General features: G+C 39.3%; 1 protein-coding gene across 4 annotated transcripts in view; it reads right to left on the bottom strand.

The window, feature by feature from the left end:
* Positions 1-1,294: 1,294 nt before the first annotated feature.
* col21a1 (collagen, type XXI, alpha 1) overlaps positions 1,295-19,854 on the bottom strand; it is a 42,269-nt gene continuing 23,709 nt past the window's right edge. For 3 of the 4 annotated variants that reach the window (XM_088086268.1, XM_088086269.1, XM_042502035.2), the window contains 21 exons: positions 18,835-18,897; positions 18,377-18,430; positions 18,241-18,294; positions 18,088-18,141; positions 12,360-12,413; positions 12,220-12,273; positions 12,080-12,133; positions 11,675-11,728; positions 8,776-8,820; positions 8,637-8,690; positions 8,479-8,532; positions 7,415-7,468; positions 7,174-7,245; positions 6,683-6,718; positions 6,275-6,319; positions 5,315-5,347; positions 5,078-5,224; positions 4,907-4,961; positions 4,633-4,824; positions 4,475-4,552; positions 1,295-3,415 (listed from right to left, as the gene is read on the bottom strand). In XM_088086268.1, coding sequence (XP_087942394.1) covers positions 3,228-3,415; positions 4,475-4,552; positions 4,633-4,824; positions 4,907-4,961; positions 5,078-5,224; positions 5,315-5,347; positions 6,275-6,319; positions 6,683-6,718; positions 7,174-7,245; positions 7,415-7,468; positions 8,479-8,532; positions 8,637-8,690; positions 8,776-8,820; positions 11,675-11,728; positions 12,080-12,133; positions 12,220-12,273; positions 12,360-12,413; positions 18,088-18,141; positions 18,241-18,294; positions 18,377-18,430; positions 18,835-18,897 — 1,494 coding nt within the window. In that variant the 3' untranslated portion in view covers positions 1,295-3,227. Of the gene's footprint in view, positions 3,416-4,474; positions 4,553-4,632; positions 4,825-4,906; positions 4,962-5,077; positions 5,225-5,314; positions 5,348-6,274; positions 6,320-6,682; positions 6,719-7,173; positions 7,246-7,414; positions 7,469-8,478; positions 8,533-8,636; positions 8,691-8,775; positions 8,821-11,674; positions 11,729-12,079; positions 12,134-12,219; positions 12,274-12,359; positions 12,414-18,087; positions 18,142-18,240; positions 18,295-18,376; positions 18,431-18,834; positions 18,898-19,854 lie in introns of those variants that run through there. The other variant, XM_088086271.1, reaches the window with a different exon arrangement.

Consider the following 19,854-nt stretch of genomic DNA (forward strand, 5'->3'; position numbering starts at 1 on the left):
AGTTGACTTTACTTAAAATAATCTTGTAAACCAATTGCCTTGAAAACAAAAAATAAATAAATATGACTACTAATCTTAATTTCTGTTTACTTTTTATGTAACTGTTAAGTTTACTTCAAATGTGGCTGTATTTACTTTTTGTGAAGTTGTTGCAACTTAAAAATGACAAGTGAAATGACCTTGTTCTTTAAGTCTAAGCAGCTTCAGTAAACAAAGTTAGTGTTGATTTTGCCAATAATGAGATCTGCCAGTTCTGTTTTGTTAACATGTTTTAAAAAATGGAAATATGATTTACTAGTTTGCATCCAAAAGGATAAAGATATAAAACACAGTAAACTTAGTTTATTAAAGTTGCTAAAACTGATGTAACTATGCATTTTTAAGTTGAAGCAATTTCACAAAATCAGGTAAATATTACTATACTGTAAGTAAACTTAGAAATTACAAAAAAACATACATAATATCAGTCTTAATGTAAACATACATTAAGGCTGATGTTTGGTATTTTTCAAGGTAATGGATTTCCTTGATTTTTTAAAAGTAAAATCAACTTGTCAGATTTTACAGTGTACCAGTTTCAATGTGCTGCACTTAAAATGATACTAAAGTAAAATTCCCACATAAGAACAGGTCAGGGAAGAGATAAACGTAAAGATTTATACAGACACTGCAAATTCAGAATTAAGAGTCACACTCTGATTTCAATATTTATAACTATGAACAAAAATATCCTAAAGAGTAATTCATAGAAAGAACAGAAACGTTAATTTAAAGAGCCTAGAAAGCTCCCCTCTCAGAGGAGCATTATGTAAACAGCATGTTGAAGTAAGTATGTTGGGATAATTAAAAACATAAATACTCTGAGGTTTGCATGTGATGGGTGGCTGCGGTCCAAAAAGAAAAAAAAGAGGGAAGAGTTCCCTTTTAGGTGAAGTAATATCTGGACATGCTGGGATATTACCACATAGTGCCATCTAGTGTTCAAAGCCACCGTGCTTAAATTCCTATTTTTGAAGTCTCTCTCTCTCTCTCTCACACACACTCACTCACACACTCACACACACACACACACACACACACACACAGAGCTCACAGAAGCTTTCTAGCATCGCTTGTATCCAACTTTCCTGCTGCTGTGTCCTTAGAGGACGACCCAGGTGATGATCTCTTTTTTTGGTCAACACTTCATCCTGTTTGATTCTGTGGTACAGATAGAAATTATAACAAAACACCCAAAAATACCAGCAGGAAGACAAGATCAATAATGTGATGAAGTCCTGGAATAAACATCACAAATCATTAAGATGTTTTAATTCTAGTAAAAAAGGAGAGAGGGAAAGAATCATACAAAAGTCACCTTAACACAAAATAATAAAATTACAAAAGCTGTTTTTGACATGTTACTGCTGAAAAACACAGTTCTGACTCTTTTATAAATAACAATAAAATACCTGCTACAGTAATGAAAGGTAAGCCTTGGGAAAATTTCAAAGTGAAATCTCAGCATGTTCTCTGATGGTGAACTTTAAAGGTGTACTATGCACGGGTTGTTGGCTACTGAATGTAAACAGCCTCGCCAGCAAAAGGGACAGTTACGCAGGGTGATATGGAGTCAAAGTCAAATATCACGACATTTTTGACTAAATACCTTGATGTCAACGCAGCTGGCCACCAATGTCTTTACACATTGATTTTTGGTTGAATTTGATTGAGATGCTGGGTGACTAAAATTCAACATCAGGACATTGTCTACTGCCACAGTCAATTTGACCCAAAATGATGACAACAATGTTGATATTTGATTGGTTTCAAGATGTGTTCTTAAGTAACTAAAATCCAATATCTTCCAAACGTTTCATGCCAACATCATCTTGACGTAAAATAACATTTTGTCATCAAATACGAAGAAAAAAACCCGACGTCTACAAAACTTCATAATGTTACCATCTACACATTGTGAAATATAAACGACGGTAGAAATTTAATTTATCATCAAACGTCTGTCCAATGTAAGATTCCAAAATCTTTTTTCTTACTGACTTCAGGTGCTAGCTGAGGATATTGGGACAATATTGCAGGGTTGACTATTGGTGCTTTTTCAAAATATTTACAAAATGAGATTTTTTTTTAAAGGTAATCATCAATGATGTGGGTTTAATGATGTGAATAAAGGCAAATAATAGAACAGCTAGAGCATTCTAATATGTTCGTCTTGCTCTATTTGCGTTTTTATATTTTTGTGAGCTGTGTCTGCATTTTTGTAGCATATTTTTAAATACATGCTGTTTACAGTCTGGCTCCTGGTTGTTACCTTTTATAAAGTCCTCACCTCACCTGTGCTCTGTGCACAGGAACGTCCCAAACACAGCAAAATAAGAGCATATGAAAACAGAGAGATAAATACACCGTCATACACTTCTGGTGGGTCGCAAGTGATGACTGAGAGGGATTGCTCATGTTTGAGTCTATACATTGTTTTTAAGAAAATCCTGCACAGTACACATTTAAACATTTTACTTCCAAACTAGAATAAAATTATGTGAATTAACAGGTATTGTGACAGGATGGAAGGTATTCATTTATCTTGGGCAATACGCAATATTAGATGTTTTTTTTTTTTTTCAGAAAGAGTTAAGTGCTTAACAGTCAAACTGAATGCTTTAGGAACACGAAGGCTTACAGCAGCTCACAATCAGCTACAGGAAGTCACAGTCTTGTGCTGAAACATGCCAATTTCACACATAACGTACGGTGAAATAATTTACTAAACACGAAGTTTATAGCTCATAGAAGCTGCATGTTTTTTTTTTTTTTAACGGAAGATATAGCACCCATCTAACGTGCAGTGAAAATTTAGAGAGCAACATGCAACAAAGCAACACCAGGGGGCAATATGGGAAAGAGCACCAGCCACACTGCCCAGAGAGAGATCCAGACAAACATGAAGTACATGAGTTCAAGGTGCTCAGATGAGAGGTATGAAACGGAGCTAATTATTAATTCTCTTAATACCATTAATAAAACCTCAAAGCATGTTCAAAGACGTGAATAAAAATACAAAATACCAACAGAGAAAACGTGATAGGATCTAGTTCTGTTGACCGGTGTTAGAGGAGGTCCGTTTTGTTTCCACGACAGAGAGAAACTGTAAATATGAGATCTTCCTGAGAATGGCTGTTTGTTCCACATCAGCTCCAGAGTGGTGCCTGCAGTGACGCTGCGTTACGTCAATAGTTTGGCCCTTTGCTGTACGGATTTCGCCTCATCATGTTACCGTAGCACATGGATGGATCACACATCCCGGGCTCACCAGGGATGCCGGGATTACCACTTTTACCCTCTCCTCCATTTAAACCAGGAGGTCCAGGTTTACCTGGAGGACCTGGTTTACTGTATCCCTGCGGACCCATTGGACCTGTGGAGATAAAAATATAAGCCATGATCAGCTCAAAGGAATGGCACACAGTGATAAAAGGAGATGAGGGACATTATTAATTAACTAACCACTGACCAATGTGAGAATTTTGGCCGATTAATACTTTCAGCTAAACAGTATAATATGTTTTCGATATAGTACTACACTGGCGATACAGGGGAGATTATGAGACAGCTGAGTCGAAACTACTACAGCCCCCCTAAATGCGCTTATGACCCAAAAGGTCAACACCTATATGACAGATAATTCCACTCTCACTGGATACCAATCCTCCTCACTGGTGGAAAGAACCGGCAACCTTTGTATTACACACAACGATCAGTTCAACATCTGCCTGGCCAGCATGAGCTAACACAGCACCAGCGGCTAACTTCTAAAACCAAGCGGTTTAATGGTCACAGGAAAGTCACACTGAAACCAAATGGTTCAGCTCTGTGGTTAATCCAAGCACCCTGGATGTGTGCCAGGCTTTGCAGCCAGTTTTGGTAGTGGCCAAACAGTGGCATTACAACTCCAAAGTCCGTCACGTGATGGTAATGGGCCCAAAAAGACTTTTTCCTAAATTCTTGTTAAAAATTACAGCATAAGACACTGGGAAAGAGACATCTGTGAATCCGTGGATTGATTTTTCTGAGCGTTACAACCCCTGCAAAATTACTAGTTTTATTATTACAATCTGTGTCCAGGTCTCTTAACACATCCATGGGTAAACACATAAGGCAGTGTTAGCTGTGTGATGCTAACAGTTAGCCCTGTCACTGTGTTTCTGGAGTCAGCGGACTAACAACCTCACCAGTGCGGAGCTCACACTCCCACAGTAGTAGTGTCATGATAAACATGTGTCATGTCCGCCCCTTCGCCCCCCCCCTCCACCTGTTGGTTAATGGTTATTGATCAGTTATAGAGGATCAGTTATTGTTCACAAAAAGAAAAAGAAAAAAAATCTGAAACGGCATACTGAGATGAAATCTTTTCCAGCAAATTCCACATGGCTTTGTGAATGATTAGTAAAATTGAATAATTAGTGACAATATTTACCTGGGGGCCCTGGTGGCCCTTGATCTCCCATCGTGGTTCGACCAGGACTCCCCTTATCACCTGTTAAACCTGGTTCTCCTGCAAACACAAGTGTACCTGTGTGAGCATCCTGCAGCACAGCTTTGATAACAAACTGCAGACTCTGACGCTGGTTTTACCTTTCAGCCCATTTACACCAGGGTGCCCCGGCCGACCAGGGTGGCCTGGCTGTCCCCTGGGCCCACTTATTCCGGGGAGACCCCTAACACCCTGGGGCCCAGTCTGACCTGGAGGACCAGGAGATCCAGGTCGGGTCTGACATCTGGTACAGCTACTCTGCTGGTTGCTCAGCAACAACAAAGGCAGCTCAGCTGTGATGATTGACATTAAAAATATATCAGATGTGTGAAGAAAACACAAAGAAACACATCATCAGTCTGCACTGATACTCACACTGAAGGATCTCTCTGCAGATTTGCCGAATGTGATGATCCGACATTTGATTTGCCTGAAATAAAAAGTGATGAATCAAGTGGATTTTCAGTGACTCCCTTATATCAAAAATAATATCACAATAAAAAACATTATCTGCAGTGAAGTTAGCGGGATGTGTAGCACACATACAGATCTTCCTTCAGGTCCAGGTGGGCCAGGTGCACCGCTCTCTCCCGGCAGCCCTCGGGGACCAGGTGAGCCTGACTGACCTGGCTGTCCGGGCCGTCCCACTTGACCTTCTTGACCTCTCTGCCCTGAATCCCCTGCTGTCCCTTTCTAGCAAAAATACCACCCCAGGGTTAGCAATACACACAATGATTCATGCCGGATGGAGCTACAGTTATTAGATTATTCAGCTCAACATACCTCTCCTTTGAGTCCCATTGGACCGGCTGAGCCCTGTCGGGGAAAGTCAGGAGTCATCAAAAACTAGAAAGCACTCAAAGGGCATGTATCTCCAACAAGGCTGCACAATCACCAAAGTGTCTTATTTTGTAGAAAGAAGAAAATCAGCTTCTACATCTGCATTAAAATGTTCAGTGACGGATAATCTTGCAGATATTTGGAGCAAAGAGAAATCTTGAAAATACAAGGGTTTAATAGAGATTAAAATGTGAAGCAAGTTGGACACATGACCACTGAGTGGGTGTCCAGCTGTTGTAGCAACACCTATAGGCTAATAGCACCAGAGTTTGCAGTATCACTGATATATGCCTGTGTGTCTGAATCGCACCTGCATGCATTTGGACATTATGTGAATTTATGCCAAGTAGGCCATGCCTTCGAGAATTTTAAAATTAACAGTGAAACGAATCAGCCCTACAGGGTCATGTAAATATGTTATGTTCCAAATATGTTGGATAAGGAGTGGTGAAAAATGAAAACTGCAACACGTTCATTGTAAATAAAAGGGTGCATGGCTTTTATGGATATATAATTTGTGTATTTCCCCAACTCCGTATCACTCATTGTTCCAAGAAAAAGTAATTTTGTTGCTGAGCCTAACAGGTTAGGAGTTAGAAGTGAAGATTTAAAAAGTACTTGATAAACGGCCACATGGTGGTGCTGTCCACATTAAAAACTAAGTTAAGTTTATTACAGCTATCATTCTGTAATAGAGTAAAAGAGATGAACCATTCTTGGGGGAAGTAATTGATATATTGCTCAGGTTTGTCTTAATTTGCATGGCACTGAAAGAAAACAATTACAGTCAAGTATCATCAAACATCATCTTTGTGCTTTTGCTGCTTTTGCTTTTTTGCACTATACTTGTGTCCATTTGTCAAAAGTCTATATCATACAACAATAATGATCACAGTAACTCACGTGTTCCCCCGGCCGACCTTGGCCTCCTTTTTCACCTTTCATTCCCTGGTGAGAAAATCATTAGATTAACATAACGAAAGCATCTGAAATCAGTGTTTCAAGCAGCAGATTGTAAAAAAAAAAAAAAAATCCGGTGTGGCTGTAGGTCAGGAGGTAGATATTGAGGATACTGAACTCCCGATTCCGTGTATGAATGTGTGTTAATGCTGGCAACTTTTATAGTAGCTTCAGGTGAACGTGACGTGTAGTGTAAAAAGTGCTTTGAGTGGTTGGAAGACGAGAGGCGCTACAAAATTCATTCATGTATATTCAAAGCTCTCATTTAATTTTTTTTTAGTACTACAGAGGTCAACACGATCATATTACAATCTGCTTGTGTGACTAATCTTATTCTGTCTCGAATCTTACCATCTCTCCTTTTTCACCTGGATTTCCTCTTTGTCCCTGATAAAAATAAAAACATATATGGATGGACATGGATTATAACTTAATGGTACATTTAACAGGTTAAATAAACACAAATAAAAAATGATTTACATAAAAAAATGAATGCCAGTATACATCTTTTTATTTTATATCCAAGTAAAAATGTCTCACATCTGGATTATTTTGTTCAACTGTCCAAAGATAACTTGGTAAAAAAATACTCTGAAAAACATTTTTGCCTAAAAGAACAGATTGTGATTTAAGTATTATTGTTATGGAAGTTCAGTCATTATTACAATTGAATTTCTGGCAAATGTTTATAACTAAATATCGATTAATATATGCTTGATCAGACTTAGTTAGGCCTTACAAGTAAACAACTACAAATTATGATAATAATCTACCTGAAAAGATTTAAGCTGGTTGAGAGGCAGTGTCACGACACTGTCAGAAAAAAATGTAAATAGAAATACCTTGCTACCCTTCAGTCCTGGCATGCCCGGGTGCCCCGGCTGACCTGCTCTTCCTGGTTCCCCTGCAGTCCCCTTTAATAGGGTTCAATTTAACACAAATCATTTCACAAGTACTTGTTACATTGTGGATGAACATTTTTTTTCTCACATGCAGCTTTGTTGATTCAATGAATAATTTCAGTATTTTAAATCACACATAGAGCCACATGGTTCAAGTTATATGATTTGAATGGAAACCTACCACAGACCCTGGTTTTCCTTGTATACCCGAACTTCCTCTTTCGCCTTTATTCCCCTTGATTAAGACATAAAACATCTTTAGTTACACAAAATATACAGTGAAATAACATTCAAACCACATCATATCACTGAACTGCGGTGGTATTTTAAATTTTTCATAACAATTTATTTTCACTGATCCGTGCAATAGTTTTAGCATATTTTCACAAGGTTTCGGGGTACTGCAGCTTGACGTTTAATTATGTCTAATCATGTGCTTTCTTTTCCGGCAGAACAAGCCTCGGTAATTGCAGTCTGAAGTTCAGCCATAAAATCAAAGTATTGCCTGTCTGTCCATAAACTAGCTTTTCACATGTGTGCCATTTACTGATACACATTGGCTTGTTAGAGGCGGACCAGCTAATGAAAAGTGATTAGGAGACCGAGCGTCCAGACCAGACAAGCCCAGACTGCTTACATTTCCACTAAAATTCCACTGACGAAAGCAGTAGGGCCGGTTCAGTGCTTAATTTAGCACTGCCGGTGTGGCCAAGAGATTGGTGCTTGAGCTTAAAGTGTATTTTAGAAAAAAAGTGACCAAACAAAACATGCAGTGCTGCAGACCCAAGCAGCTTCCTGTGCATTTCAATCAACTCATTGTCGAGAAAGCTTCAAAGATTTAACGTTATTCAAACTGGCGACAAGATGCACCCTGCAGAGGCTTGATGATACTGGGTTAGGTAATGTCATGTCATATAAAGCTGTTTAACTGCACTACACTGAACTGAAATCACGACAGGGCTCTGCCTGCAGCTTGCCGGTTGCTGATGGCAGCTTGTCTGCAGTATTGACTTTTCTGGGTCACAGGGTGAATCGGTGCGCTCACAGCCCCGAGGATGCAGAGTGGGATAAACTCAAATTATATTTAGAGCACAGTTTATCCATTTTAAATACTTAATTAAATCTTTTTGATGACTGTCGGTGGGATGAAAGTTGGTGATTATTTCTGCTAGCTTCGTTGTAGCTTTGCCTCACTGACAGTGCAGCTGTTTGAACGGGGATTTTCTGACAGGCATTAATGATTACCTTGGGTCCAACTGATCCTTTTAAACCAGGTGCACCAGGTAAACCCATCTCACCCTACAGGAGAGGGAAGAAATCGATTTAAAAGCTCGTCAGATTCAGTATCAACAGCTTGGTATACACGGCAACGACAATAGTCAGTCCAACGGCTATGAACTTACAGGTGATCCGTCCGATCCCGGGAAGCCCCTGGATCCAGGCAAACCAGCATCCCCCTTAAATATGAAACGTGTTGATCAAACATGATCACAAAGAATACACAAAACACCTGATCAGGTCATTTTGCACAACTGCGCTCACCTTTTGTCCACTCAGGCCTGCAATTCCTGGCATCCCAGGCATACCCTGAAAGCAAGGAAACACATTATACTGAATTACTGATCGATTTTTTTGAGGGCGCCAAAAAAGACTTGACATGGAATTGTTTTGAAGGGGCAGCTCACTCTAAATACACATATATACATTTTTTTTCTCTTACCTGTAGTGTTATTTATCAGTCTAGGTTGTTTTGGTGTGAGCTGCAGAGTGTTGGAGATGTCGTCCATAGAGATGTCTGCCTTCTTTTGAATATAAAGGAACCAGATGGCACTCAGCTTGTGGTGCTCGAAGGGCCAAAAGAAATACATTTGAAAAATTCAACAGCAATGTCCCTCTCCAGAAATCATGACCTGCTTACTTAAGATAATCCACAGACCTTGAGCAGTTTTGTGTAATTTCTTTCTACAGAGGTACACCCGACAACCATACCACCATGGAGAAAGAGTTGTGCATCTACTCATGGACGAGACGCTTGTGCAACATGTCCTTATATGACGGTTCATATGACACCCTACAAATAAGCGCTCTATGAATGACGTTACGTACCTATCATAAAGTTTCGACGGTCAGGTTTAGAAAAAGAAACATGGTTTCATATGGTTCAAAAGCCCAGACTCCTTGGGGAAAGTCCCATGATTCCTGTCTTATCCACCACCTAAACCTGCCTTTTAAGGGACAGCTTCCTTCCGTACTCCTGTCAGCTCATTGGTAATTGATCGCAGCCAGTGGTTATACACGAATTACTGGCTCATGATTGCATGGGATATGTACAAACTTCGGTGCTTTATTTTTTTGCAGGAAAACATACAAACAGTGCATGAGAACATTCTGGCTTGTGACAGCGCAATATTAATGGCGTCCTTCGCAGCTGAGCTGTAATGTTAGGTAATTTAGTGGTTCTAGGTGAGCCAACAGTAGATGTAGATTTCCCTTTGTGTTGTGATATGATTGGCAGGTGTATTTCTGTGGAAAGAAAATTGCTTCTACATGACACTTCTCACAGCAAGGTCTGTGGATTATCTTTAGTAACTGGGTCATTATTTCTGAAAAGAGACATTGCTGTTGAGTGTTGAGAAGGCAGACATTTCTACAGCTGATATCTCAAACACTCTACAACTCACACCAAAACAATCTAGACTGATAAATAACACTACAGGTAAGAGAAAAAAAATGTATTTTTGATTTGGGAGTGAACTATACCTTTAACAGCTCTTTTTCAGTGAGATCAGGAGGCACAGGTTATACAGTGTGGGACAAGAGCACCTCACAGAGCCATTGTAAAGTCTGCATGGTCACAGTCCCATTGTATTCAAGACAAAGCATCTCTACGGCCAATATCTCCGATACTGCAACTCACACTAAAACAATCTAGATAAATAGCACCAGAGGTAAGAGGACTGTCCTTTTAATGTTTCTGTTTGTCCATTACTCCAGTCCGAAGTAATGTCTCTAAATATATACTAAAATTATCTACCGCGAGAGGTTTGCAATATTGAATAGAAATACATTTTTTTAAATAAAACCACATGTTTAATGTGCAGGGTTTCAGAATTCATACTAAAAGCAGCATGAGGCACCACAGGTTCCAGTCAATGTCCTCTCAAAGTGAAATAATTACTTCATTGTGTCTCAAACAATTGCAGCCAATTGCTCAATACAAGGAACTGATTGAACTGACATGGTGCAAACAGAAACGTCTACAAAAATGTTACACTCCTCAGTTACGGCTGTCTGTAGTGGAGAAGTGGAGAAACATGGTTTGGGGCTTTTTTAAAGAATGTTTCATTTAATTTCAATGTCAAAGTGTACAATCTTTAGGTGAATCTGTATACGTTTTATTTGAAAATGCAGTAAAAGAAAAAGCTGTTGCTATTTAAACTGCACAATGGATAAAGAAAGAATACTGATTCAAACTTATGCATGAACGGTTTCATACACTGACAGTTTATGTGGTTCAACACATGCAGCAAAACTACCCTGGAAAGCCTCTTTAGTTTTTTGCTTTGACGTTATTTTCTTCAGAGATAAATGCTAGCAGATGCTCAGTGGTTGCCTCAGACTGAAGTTTGAGTAACATATGTTCTTAGTGAATAGATGAGACAGGCAGGCAGAAAGACAGAAATATACATAGAGCCACCCAGACTCTCACACTCTACATATAAGTGAAGAAATCCCCGTCCTGGGGCCGCAGTGAAGCCCTAACTACATCTTGTTTTAACTTGGGGAAGTACACTACTAATCCTGTTTCCTTGGATACATCGCTAACTCTATTGTTCTGGTAGGGGAAAATGGCTAACAGCCTTGTGGAGCAACTGACTCATCTTTTGTAGACCCATCACAAACTTTTGGACAACACTCACAATCATGATCAGTGGGGTGGATGCCCAGCTGAAACAGTTTCTTCCTAAAACAGATCTTGCCAAAGCGCTGCAGCATTCCCTCGCTGAGTTACTTTCACTGCCTTCGATTATAGCTCACTTGTTACATAACAGGGTTATCCTGGGATGAACTACAGGGGAAATACCCCTAATTTACTGGCTGTCAGGGGTACTCTCTGTACTGCTGACACTATGTTAACACACTGCAGTCTTACTACAGTAAAACACATTCTGCATGCAAATCTGCGTGATCCATAAAATCAGGTCTTGTACAGTATTGGCCTATTTTAATTTTCTATAACTGACAGTATAATTTCACGCCAGCTACAATTTGTAAACCTTAATGTAAAGTACTTAAAGATCGCCTTTTCTTTCCATCCAATCTTAACTCAATGTGACAGTTTCTCATATTTCATTCATGTACAATTTGCATCAAATCCTACAAGCCAGAGAAAAGATGCAGCAAACGTGCACAATTAGTAATGTGTGTGTTTACGACTCACAGGATGTCCTTCTCTCCCATCAACACCAGGAAGACCCATAGCTCCGACTTCCCCCTTCATACATTGAAAAAAAGACATTAGTACATTTCATTATGAGCTCTCAATTTCACACATCATCATAAACACTCTCATAACTTCTCCATGTCATGTTGGATTCATTAAATGGGCATAAATTTTAACTTTGATGTGTGCAAAAGTTAAATACGGGCTTTGGAAAAAGACGAGGGAGACACCAGCACTGTACGACTCCATTTCCATGGTTGCCAAACATCAACAACACAACTCTTGGGAACAGCAAAGTCCTCTAAGAATGTGTGTGCGGATCCAGCCTCATGCCTCTATTATTCTGCTGATCCCTGAATGAGATTTATAACAAACTGTTCTACACTGTCAAAACAAACAAACCTTTTGACCGGGCCTCCCTGGAAGTCCGACCTTTCCGTCTCTCCCAGGTAGACCCTGAAAACCAAAGAAAATGTTTCATATATGATTATAAAGTGAGGTGCTTGAGTTTTGGAGTTGATTCATAATTGGTTTATACATACGAGGTCTCCTGGAAAACCGGGTGGCCCAGAAGGTCCCACACTTCCTTTATCTCCCTAGAAATATCATTAAAACAGTTATATTTCTTGTGTCTTGTTCTATGACTGAGTAATATATTTTTTAAAATTGTGTGCATCCTTACCATTGGACCAGCTTTTCCTGGTAACCCTGGAGCCCCCGTGGATCCCACTGAGCCCTGAGAAAAATTAAAAGATGAGAAATGATTATTAGACATAGACAAAAAAAGTCTTTCCTTCTAAAGTCTAAGTTGGCCTGACTGTAAGACAGTGATGAGTCTTCCACTCATTTGACAGAATCATCCATGTTTGTAATACATAGTAGAAATCTATCAAGGGAGGTATCGATCAGTCTAGATTGTCTTTGTGTGAGCTGCTGAGTGTTGGAGACATTGGCCATAGAGATGTCTGTCTTCTCAATATAATGAAACTATGTGGTAGTCAGATTGTTCCTTTGTGAAACTGCTAACAGCAAGGTCTGTGGATTATCTTCAGTGACCAGGTCTTGATTTCTAAAAAGAGACATTGCTGTTGAGTTTTTCTACATGAATTTTTTTGCCGTTTTAGGCACCTCAAGTCGAATGCCATCTAGTTTCATTATATTTAGAAGAAACAATCTAGACTAATAAATAGCACTACAGGTAAGGAAAAAAAACATATTTCTGATTTTGGGGTGAACGGTCCCTTTAACAGCTCACCATCAGTCAGATTAGGAGGCTATGCAAGGGTTATACCATGTGGGACAAGAGTACATCATATACTCACTGTAAAGTCTACGTGGTAAGTCAGTGTTAGACATTAGTCAGCAGTGATCTTGGTTTTTTGGAATAGATAATGAATTTAGCAACAGCTTGGACCAAAACTGAAGGGAGTGACATGTTTCACTGCATCATTCTGGCATTCTTCAAATTGCACTGGTTGACCTAAAGCTAGACGTTCGTCAACTATCTGTTGAACAGCGCCCAGACTCAGGGGAATGAAAAATTTTCACATTTTCAGAACGAAAAAGCATTTGGAAACAAGGCGGGACATGACATCATTTGTTTTCTCAAATTTTGCATTCCATTCACAAATATGCTAATGAGGGAACAAATTAACAAATTACAGCAGAAAACCAAATGACGTACTAACCCGGGGAAGATGGATCAGGGAAGATTTTTATTGTTGCTTCATTTAAAAAAGTAGTTAGCAAACAGGTCCAAGGAACATGTGTTCATGTTCCACTGGTATAAACACATGTATCAGAAGTCTCTGCAGCTGTGGTCATCACCACACTGTCTATAACTAACACTGATTTCTGTCAAAGTGAACATAGTTACAGTGTCAGTGATCTACAGAGATCATTAGCACAGCCTGCATTGTTGCACAATAAGCAATAAAATGTTCTTTTAAAGGTGATGAATGGCTGTGGTCATGAACAAGTATCGCAGACTGTGAATACACAAACATTGCCAATTTTTGGCAAAGCAGCAACACTCCTTATGTGCTTCAGACTCAATTTAGCAGACATCTCATGTTTTCGTCCTTTAGATCCCATGCCAGAAAAATGAGACTACACCCTTGGGTGGTCTTGCAATATGGGAACAATTTGGAAAGGTCGATGTAAATGCGTTTATATCCAAAGAAAATCCTATGCTCTATAAAATGAGGATTCCCTTCAACGTTAAGAGACGGTTAAGTGGCTCCCTGCTGGTTGTTGCTTTATGGTGCACGGAGGCTCTTTAGCATCGTCTTTTACATCGACCAAAACTTTTGAAGCGTTTTCACATGACCCCTACAGAGAATCATTTGAAGCTAAATGTCAAATAGTTTAAACGGTGGAGGAGCTAAAGGCATCTGAGCTCTTTGCTGTTTCATTTAAAGGAGGATGCTTTAGGTATTTTTAGACATGGTAGCAGTATGGCTCTATGGATAGACGATGTTGGTCAGTCAGTCGGTCCACCTCTCTGGTAAAAGTTAATATTTCAACAAACTAAGGTGGTGGGCATTGTAAACATGTACTTGCTCAACATCAGCATGTTAGCATGTTTGTGATGATAGCATTTAGCTCAAAGCACCACTGTGATTTATGTGGTTGGAATTTCCCAGTTGAAATTTCCAACTTCCGACCTCCAAGCACTCCAGGTGCACAATGCCAAACATAAACAAAACACATGGCTGAACATGACAAACTGTTTTCTTGGCAGGTGTATATGAAATTGAACCTTTCAGCAGGCAGTGCAGTACATTTCCTAATGACTTCACTTCTTGGGGGGCATTGGAGATTGTTTACTGTAACCAGCTAACTAAAAACACTGGTGACATATTTTGACATGAATTTACATGCAAGACAGGTTTTAGTATTTGATGATTTGAATGAAAATGATACATATCATTTTCATTCAATGCAGGCAAATATACTGCAGGTTGATGGTTAAACATTATGATGTGCACAAATCTTCACTTTATCTTTTATATTTCATATTATCCATAGCATAGTATTTGTTATTCCTACACTGCTCCTACACCATAATGTAATTACTTACATCACAATACTTGCAGTGATAACTACCTAAATGTGCATTACCATTATCATAGCATACTGACTGTAGTAACAGCTCTTGGTTGTAGCCCTGGGACTAAACCATCTTGCTTTGTCCAGGTGCCATTTTTGCAAATGACAAGAGGCCAGGGGCCGCTCGCAGCAAATTTACACAGGTCACAGGTTTTTAGGGGCATTTCTAGGATTTGAGGACACTCTGGGCTTTGCCTCCCTAACACCTCCCCTTCTCAGCTGGTACCTTTTTTTCATATAAAAATGCTTTCAATCATGAATTAGAAAATGGTTTGGGGGTCACTTGGCAACTAAATGCGGGACAGATTTGGCCCACGACCGTAAGTTGAGTATCACTGGACTATCATCTATCATAGGTGCTGCCATTGTTGTGTGACATTAGATAATGGCTTCTTAGTGAAGTCAGGGTAGAAGTACTTGCCCTGCGTTTTTAAGTAGATTTGAATGCTGTTTCATTGCACTTTTTCAAGTACTTCAAGTAACTTAACTACGCTTCTAGCGTGACTCCACAGCATAGATACAGAAAATAAGAATACGGTTAATTCTGAATTTAAATTGACAACATTTGACTAGTGGTGTGATACACTATTTACCTTTTTTTATCTACAGTACTTTGAATATGTTAGCTATTTGTAGAACCTGTCTGATCAGAGCTATTCTTAACTAGCATGTTCAGCCATGTAAGCAGTGATGGAAAATTACTACCGCTGCATATCCTCTAGATGTTCATCTCATCACTCATTATGCCTCAGACCATTACACTAACAAGATTATGTAATTATGGGATTAAAAGAGCACTTTGACAGACCATTAAAAGTCATGATCCTTTCATCTCGCAGGAATTACTGAAAATAGGATAGAAACGATACGGTAAATCCACCTGATCTTTAGCAGTGCTCTCCCCCATTGTGTTCTCTCTCTCTCTGTTTGTGGCTTACGTCCAAAGTTTTTCACCTAATCAAACAAAGTTGAGACGACAGTCCAAGATCTTGTAAAAGCCTAATTTGATACATCCTGGACCTGTGAGTGATACTCTAATAATGAGACAGATGGTACGGGAGGATTCGCTCCAGGTGCAGACATGTGTGTGCAGACAGCTGAGACAAATTTCAAAATGACATTAACTGCTTGAATTGTTTTCCTTTTCAGCCAGCTGGCAGGAACCTCATGTGGTCACACTGATTACAAGGTAGGATGATATGACAAAGGTGATGCAATCTAGAGAGGATGTATTACCTCACTGTACCTCAAAATAACACTGACAGGTCACAGCGATCAGAGCAATAAAAACAGTTCTGGATAAAGCTGTAGGACTGTCGGACTACTCATTGTCTGCTGTCATTACTTTACATGACATTACTTTATCATGTATACTAATATTCCACTATTATTCCAGACATGATATTCCAAATCTGATACGGGTCATTTTAACAGCAAATTCTGTTTAGATATTCAGAATTAGGCCCTATTCAGATAAAGCATAATTACAATTAAGTCATGTGGAGTATGCCAATACTATCCAGGTTTTTGAGCATACTTTTTACATGGACAGTCAATTCTGAAAATTTTGTGTTATTAAACATGGCATCTTGCCAGTTCACAGTCAGCTCTGTGCATTGTCATGAATGCGTTGTACACAATTCATCTTTTCAACAGTTTGTAAGGCTGTGAGGTAGATACGCATGACCCAAAAGAATGGATTCATGGTGGGAAGGACAAATACACCAACTTTCAAACATTACAAAAGACGTGGACACCAGCAGTTTTTGGATATGCGCAAATATCACAATGCCAACCTTTTCAAAAAATGGTTAACGGAAGGAAAGAGGGAGGCTGAGACTGCACAGTCGAGCAAGTTCACCACTGGTGGAAAAGTTTGAAAAAGTCCTATTTTGGTGCATTACAGGCAAAATGGCAAAAGCATTTTCCGTATTTTGATGTGATAAATGAAATGTTAGGGCACGTTAGTCAGTGTAGAGTATGCACACCTACCAGACTAAGTGTGGTGTCAGTAATTATCATGTAAAACAACCCTGTGTTTTAAGGTTTACATTGTATATTTCATATTACGTTGTCTTTGTTGAGTTGTGTCTGTATGTGTGAAGTCCTCACATTTCTGTAACATTTTGTGTAATTTATGTCCAATCTGTCCTGTTTGATAATTGAAAAACTGATAAACAGATAATAAAAAAATAGATTAAAAAATCAGAGTATGCACAGCCGCATGTAAACAGTAATACTGGCAGATATTTCAACTTGTTAGGAATATTGTCTTTCTCTGACTAAGGACAAAATCTACAATTTTTTGTCCATGTAGAATGTAGGAATTGTAAAATATTATCACTGCTGCTGGTAACATGCAGCATCAACTGTGTGTACATTTCTTAGTCTGTGTGACTAAACAGTGAAAGCTGTCGAGTCAAGGCCCCACTCACTGTGGGCTGAACGGCCTTTAAATCAAATATTGATTTGTTAGCACCTTTACTCTGTCAATGGGCTTTGTGATCTAAAGGTTCTCCCCCTTGCCTTGACTGTGAGAGATGTTAAAGAAGATTCATTCACATTAACGCCTCCACCTTAATAACATAAGGAGGCTTTATAGTAGAGGGTCTTGGGCACTGAAGCGTGGTTGGTCACATGGAATTACACGGTTTTATTTCTCACTGATAGCCTTGTGAGACACGTTGTCCTCATGGTGGGGGTGTGATTTGTTTTGTTACGACTCTATGGGTTTCCTGTCTTCATGTCTTCCTTGCATCTCTACTTTTAGAGTTAGGAGGAGATACAAGTTAGGGGAAAAAAATTAGGCAACAAGAAAAAAGAAGATACTGTCTCTAAAAATAGCAAGGAACTGTTTGAGCTTTCGAAGGAAACGGCAGAACAAAGTCAGGAAATATGAACACATTTAAAAAGTCTCAGATGGTCCTCCTGCTCTCTCTCTTGTCCCACTGTACAGAAGTTGTATTTTTACTCCCCCAGGGGATCTGGCTTTATATTCATAACATATGGGCTCTCCTGTGATTGATGCAACGATGTTCAAACAGTTCAACTTAATGTGTCTAGCAGGGATTTCCTGTTAATCCTACATTTGATCTCATAAAAAGAAGATTTACCTTGACCATTTAACGTGAGTTTTGTTCTTTTGAACTCTCACTTGTTTTCTGCGGAAATCATTTTTCTCAGCTTTGGTCAGCCAGTGCATTCAGCAATTTTACATGCTTGAACTAAACTTTGATAAACAATACTGAACAACATCTGGATATGGTATTACAGAGTATTTGAATAATTAAAATCACCACCTTCTCTCCTGGTTGTCCAGGCGCTCCTGGTAGTCCAGGCATGCCCCTCTCACCCTGAAACAACAGACTTAGGTTACAAAATTGATGCTCACTGGTCACAAATTAAAGCAGCAGCATGGTAATGAAACCAGTTGTGCCTTTTGACCTTCCTACCGAAACACCAGGCCTCCCTTGCTCGCCTTTGTACCCATCTGACCCACGCTGGCCCTGACAGAAACAACAGAAACCAGCTTTTAATGTTTTATTCTTGACACTGAGTGCAACGTTAAGGTAAATAATGTAAAAATACCTCTGATCCTGGTGGACCTGGCAACCCTGGACTTCCTCTAATGCCAGGGACACCCTTAAAATGTGAAAAGACAACACACATTCAGTTTAACATTTTGAACCCCCTCAACTGTGTGCATGTTCTCTTGGAGGTTCTAGGCCGCGGGGTGAGTTTTTGATCATGCTGTTGAACATGTGGTTCACTTTTGGATGGTTTTCATCACACAAATCATCACTATGTTGCCAGCAGTGGTATAATCAGAGATGTTTTGTATTTAGCCTTCGGAAAAAGAAGTAAATAAGCATATTTACCACTGAAGCAGACCTGACCACATATAGTTAACAAACTGTCATGACTTAACAGGCGCATTAACTCAATTGGTTTCAGTATTTTCTCAGATGCTGTTGTGGATGTTGCTCTAACAGTGTTGTTGGCGGTTATGATCTGTATGTTTGTATATTGAACTATGTAGTACTCACAGGCTTACCATCAGCACCAGCAGGTCCAGGCTGACCAGGTTTGCCAGTGTTTCCTTGTTCTCCCTGAGGAAAGATGAATCAAGTTATCTAAAGGGATAGTTGGGATTTTTTGAAGTTGCATTGTATGGGGTACCATTGTCCGTGTATTACATGCACTAGATGTCACTCGGCACGCCTCCAGTTTGGAGAATTAGGCTGAAGCTACACGATGTACTGCTGTGGATGGTGGTCCTTAAACATATTTTATCCACCTACAAAAATCTTCATCAGTTTTAGAGTACGCTACACTGAGAGTATTTCACCACTTTGGCTTTCCTTCAGATAGCCTGTTTTGAAGAGGAAGCCATTAATGTTTTCAGTTAACCACAGATGCTCTCATCAGTGCCACCAAACACTGAGAAAAAAAAGCAATTTTAGCTAACTGAACATAGGAGCTGCTGTTGTACTGCTGCCTTGATCAGTTAGTTTGTTTGTGTATTGTGAGACTTTGGTGAATCCAAACTAACCCTTACAAACGCCATCGTCACACAATAATACAAACAAATTAACTGAATAAGGCAGCAGTAGACCAGCAGCAAAATAACTGATTAAAAATAATTGATAAGGGAAAGCTGTGAAAATATTCTATATATAGCATACACTTAAACTGATGTTGATTTTTTTAGGTAGGACTTTTTTTTTCCATGTTGGACTCCAGCCTACATCTCTGAACTGGTGGCGTGCCAAATAACATCTACTGTTTGTAATACACTAATAACAGATAAAAACCTCAAACAACCCCACTTCAAAAAAACAATTAACATCCCCTTTAATATGTACCTAAAACAATTTCTATCGTGCAACCCCGAAGCAGCGTAACAAATCCTTTTTAAAACATCTCTGGTAACAATATGCTTTCTCTAGTGTTGAGTGTTTTTTTTAATTTATCTATAAACCATGCTAATTCCAATGTAAGATGCTCTTGAACACCATGTGGGGTTATACAGAACATCTGCCTGCAATGGTCCCAGCATTTTGGAC

Source organism: Plectropomus leopardus, chromosome 13 (genome assembly GCF_026936395.1).
Source record: "Plectropomus leopardus strain MGB_pleo_1.0 chromosome 13, ASM2693639v1, whole genome shotgun sequence".
In the NCBI taxonomy this organism is placed as follows: domain Eukaryota; kingdom Metazoa; phylum Chordata; class Actinopteri; order Perciformes; family Serranidae; genus Plectropomus; species Plectropomus leopardus.